Source organism: Cannabis sativa, chromosome 3, assembly GCF_029168945.1.
Source record: "Cannabis sativa cultivar Pink pepper isolate KNU-18-1 chromosome 3, ASM2916894v1, whole genome shotgun sequence".
NCBI lineage: Eukaryota > Viridiplantae > Streptophyta > Magnoliopsida > Rosales > Cannabaceae > Cannabis > Cannabis sativa.
Genome location: NC_083603.1, coordinates 49,473,375 through 49,476,709, shown reverse-complemented (window position 1 = coordinate 49,476,709; position 3,335 = coordinate 49,473,375). Strand labels below are relative to the sequence as shown.

At 35.9% G+C, this 3,335-nt stretch overlaps 1 protein-coding gene across 1 annotated transcript; it reads left to right on the top strand.

Moving 5' to 3' along the window:
- Positions 1 to 1,792: 1,792 nt before the first annotated feature.
- LOC133036138 (uncharacterized) lies at positions 1,793 to 2,472 on the top strand. The gene is made up of 2 exons (XM_061112632.1): positions 1,793 to 1,999; positions 2,161 to 2,472. Exons 1-2 carry the CDS (start codon positions 1,793 to 1,795, stop codon positions 2,470 to 2,472), a joined length of 519 nt encoding a protein of 172 aa, XP_060968615.1.
- Positions 2,473 to 3,335: the final 863 nt, after the last annotated feature.

The window sequence follows — 3,335 nt, the reverse complement described above, 5'->3', positions numbered from 1 at the left end:
ATTCATACCAACAAAATGCAACTACGAAGAGCTACTGCAAATACTGCTTACTTCATTGGGGTGCGAAAATACCAGCACAACACTACAAATACAGTACCAAGCTAAAGAAGGAATACCATCGATCAAAATATGCAACAATCGAAGCCTCTACTTTTACTTGGAATTGAAAATCAAGGAAACAGATTTCACCACATATCCACTATGCGTCAACCAGCAAAACAACAACACAACACCTGCTGCAACACCAAATTTGATATCCACAACAACACCGTATGAATATAATGTGGCAATGATCGAAAACAACACAACAACGCTTGAAAACAACATAACAACAACAGAATCATACACAACGGGACAGCAAACAGAAGAAGGGGAACAGTCAGAAACAATAGAAGATGAGAACGACAAATTCGACATAATTGACTATGCAAATCAAGTTCTTTGAAGAAATGGTAGAAAAACTTGAAAACACCAGTAAAAAAGTGGATCCAGAAATCGACATCAACAATGCAAAGTTAATAACAGACAAGCATCACCCCGAAGTGGAAAAAGGACAGGCATACAAAGACAAAGAAACTCTAAAGAATGTCCTCAGCTACTATGCAATCAAAAACAACTTTCAGTACAAAGTGTGGAAGTCCTGCTCTCAAGAGTACAGTCTGAAATGTGTTTACGAAAGCTGCAATTGGTCACTACGAGCATCGAGAAATGGCCCAACAAACACATTCATAATCAGGAGGTTTGTTTTTAATAGTTTTTTAATGTTGTTTTTGTTGTCAGCCTGAAAAAATGCCCTTTTTCCACACTTTGTACTGAAATACACCTGTTTGATCTCTGCAACAGGTTTGTTTTAATAGTTTTTTAATGTTGTTTTAGTTGTTTTTGTTTTAAAAGTTTTTTAATGTTGTTTTTTGTTTTAATAGGTTCTCAAATATGCACACATGCCCCATAAATATTAGGCATGAAGACCAAAGGCAAGCAACATCGAAACTGATAGGGGAATGCATAAAACCGAAGTTCTTGAACATAAAGACAAAGGCAACACCGATGGACATAAAAGGGGAGTTGAAATACAGATATGGCATCAAAATGAACTATATGAAAGCTTGGAGAAGTAAGGAACATGCTGTAAACGACTTGAGAGGTAATGCTAGTGACTCGTACAGCCTAATACCGAGTTTCTTACACATGGTGGAAAAAACAAACCCGGGATCATTTGTCGATCTTAAAACAACAGAAGACAACAGCTTGCTCTTTGTTTTCATGGCGTTGGATGCATCCATAAAAGGGTGGGGAGCATGCAGACCGATAGTTGTTGTGGACGGAACGTTCCTCAAAGCAGCTTATGGGGGAACTTTGTTGTGCGCATGCACACAAGATGCAGTAGGTCATATTTTTCCACTAGCGTTTTGTGTTGCAAATTCTGAGAATGACCAATCTTGGAAATGGTTCTTCAAAAAATTTAAAGAAGCGTATGGGGTCCGGGAACACCAATGCCTAATTTCAGACAGGAATGAAAGCCTCATCAAAGCAGCAAGAGAAATCTATCCAGAAATTACACACAGTTACTGCGGTTACCACATTTTGAGCAACCTTAAAACAAGCTTCAAACAACATGCTGCCAAATACAATCTGCCATTCTTTGGAGCAGTCAAAGCCTACACATGAAAAGTAATTCGAGTTCCACATGGATGAATTGGATGGATTGGACAAACGCATAAGACCTTACCTAAAAAAAGTCGGTTATGAAAAGTGGTCAAGAATTCATAGCCAAAACACGAGGTATTCTACAATGACCTCAAACATATCAGAATCACTGAACGCTGCAAATTTGGTATCAAGGGAGCTACCAATTACAACGCTGCTAGAATGCTTGAGAGCATTGGTGCAACAATGGACGCATACTAATAGGACAAAAGCACACAACACCTTCACTAAGCTATCACCAACTGGAGAAGACATACTGTTGAAAAATTACACATATTCATTGAATCTGGAGGTAACATATTAATTATGTTTTTTTTTTTTTTGTAAAAAAAAAAAAAAACAAACAGTAAGTAAAATGTGTTGCTGTAGTGTTGTTTTAATAGTTTTGTATTGTTGTTGTAAGAATATCAGCTATGTTTGTTTTTTTTTTTTTTGTAATAAAATTTAAAACAGGTTAAAGCAACAACAGATTACTTGTTTGAGGTAACAAGAATGAAAGAATCGTGGGAAGTAGACCTAGAAAAAAGAACATGCACGTGCAACAGGTTCCAAATAGATGAAATGCCATGCGGGCACGCTGTGACCGTGATGAGGGAGATGAACATGGACCCGTACACCTACTGTTCAGATTACTACACAAAAAAAAATTGGCTGGCAACTTATTCAGGGACAGTTTACCCAATAGGACACCAAAGTGAGTGGGAGGTACCGGAAGAAGTGAAGAATATTATAGTCTTGCCTCCGCATGAAAGAGTAAAATCATGAAGACCAAAAACATTAAGAAGGAAGGCTGGATGGTAAAAGGATCAACACAACAAGTGCAGCAAATGTGGTGAACTGGGGCATAACAAAAGAACATGCAGCAGAAGACGTAGAAGGGAATAAAAACAACAGCAGAACAACAGTGGAAAAACAAAAGAAAACTACACATACGTTTTGAGAATGAGATATTGAGGAATTTAAATTTCTGAAATACAAAGGGAATACAGTTTTTATTTGAAAACATTGATTACATTGGGATTTAATGATACTTTAGATTAGATATTAAAAGATGTTGGATACTAAATTGAATAAATATATGAAGTTTATTTTTGAAACAGTTTGTGTTTTTAATACTGAAATGAATATTTGTATTCAAAAACACAGAGAAACTATAAGAAAAAAAAACATAAAAAGAAGGGATGTGAAATGAAAATACTACCAAATTTAACATAACAACTTGTTTGTACATAAGAAGAAGAAAAAAAAACATACAAAAATAAAGATTACATATTGTCCATACAAAACGTAAGAAAACATAACAGAACACCAATGTTTGTTTACGAAAACAACATAAAAAAACATAAAAACAACATTAAAAAACTATAAGAACAATGACAGTCTGATTGAAAAAACAAATCACTTCTTGGGAAGGCTGGGAGGGGCCTCGGATTCACTTTCAATGTCCTCAAGTTGCTTCTTCATGCCATATTGATAAAATAACACAGCCAAACGATCGCGGTGAATTTCCACATCAAAACCAGAGGATGGGATGAGTTTGCCATCAATGAAATACTCAGCAAATGATGCTACAAAAACACCACAATCACTGGAAAAAAAACAATAAGAAAACACAAAAACAGACACTA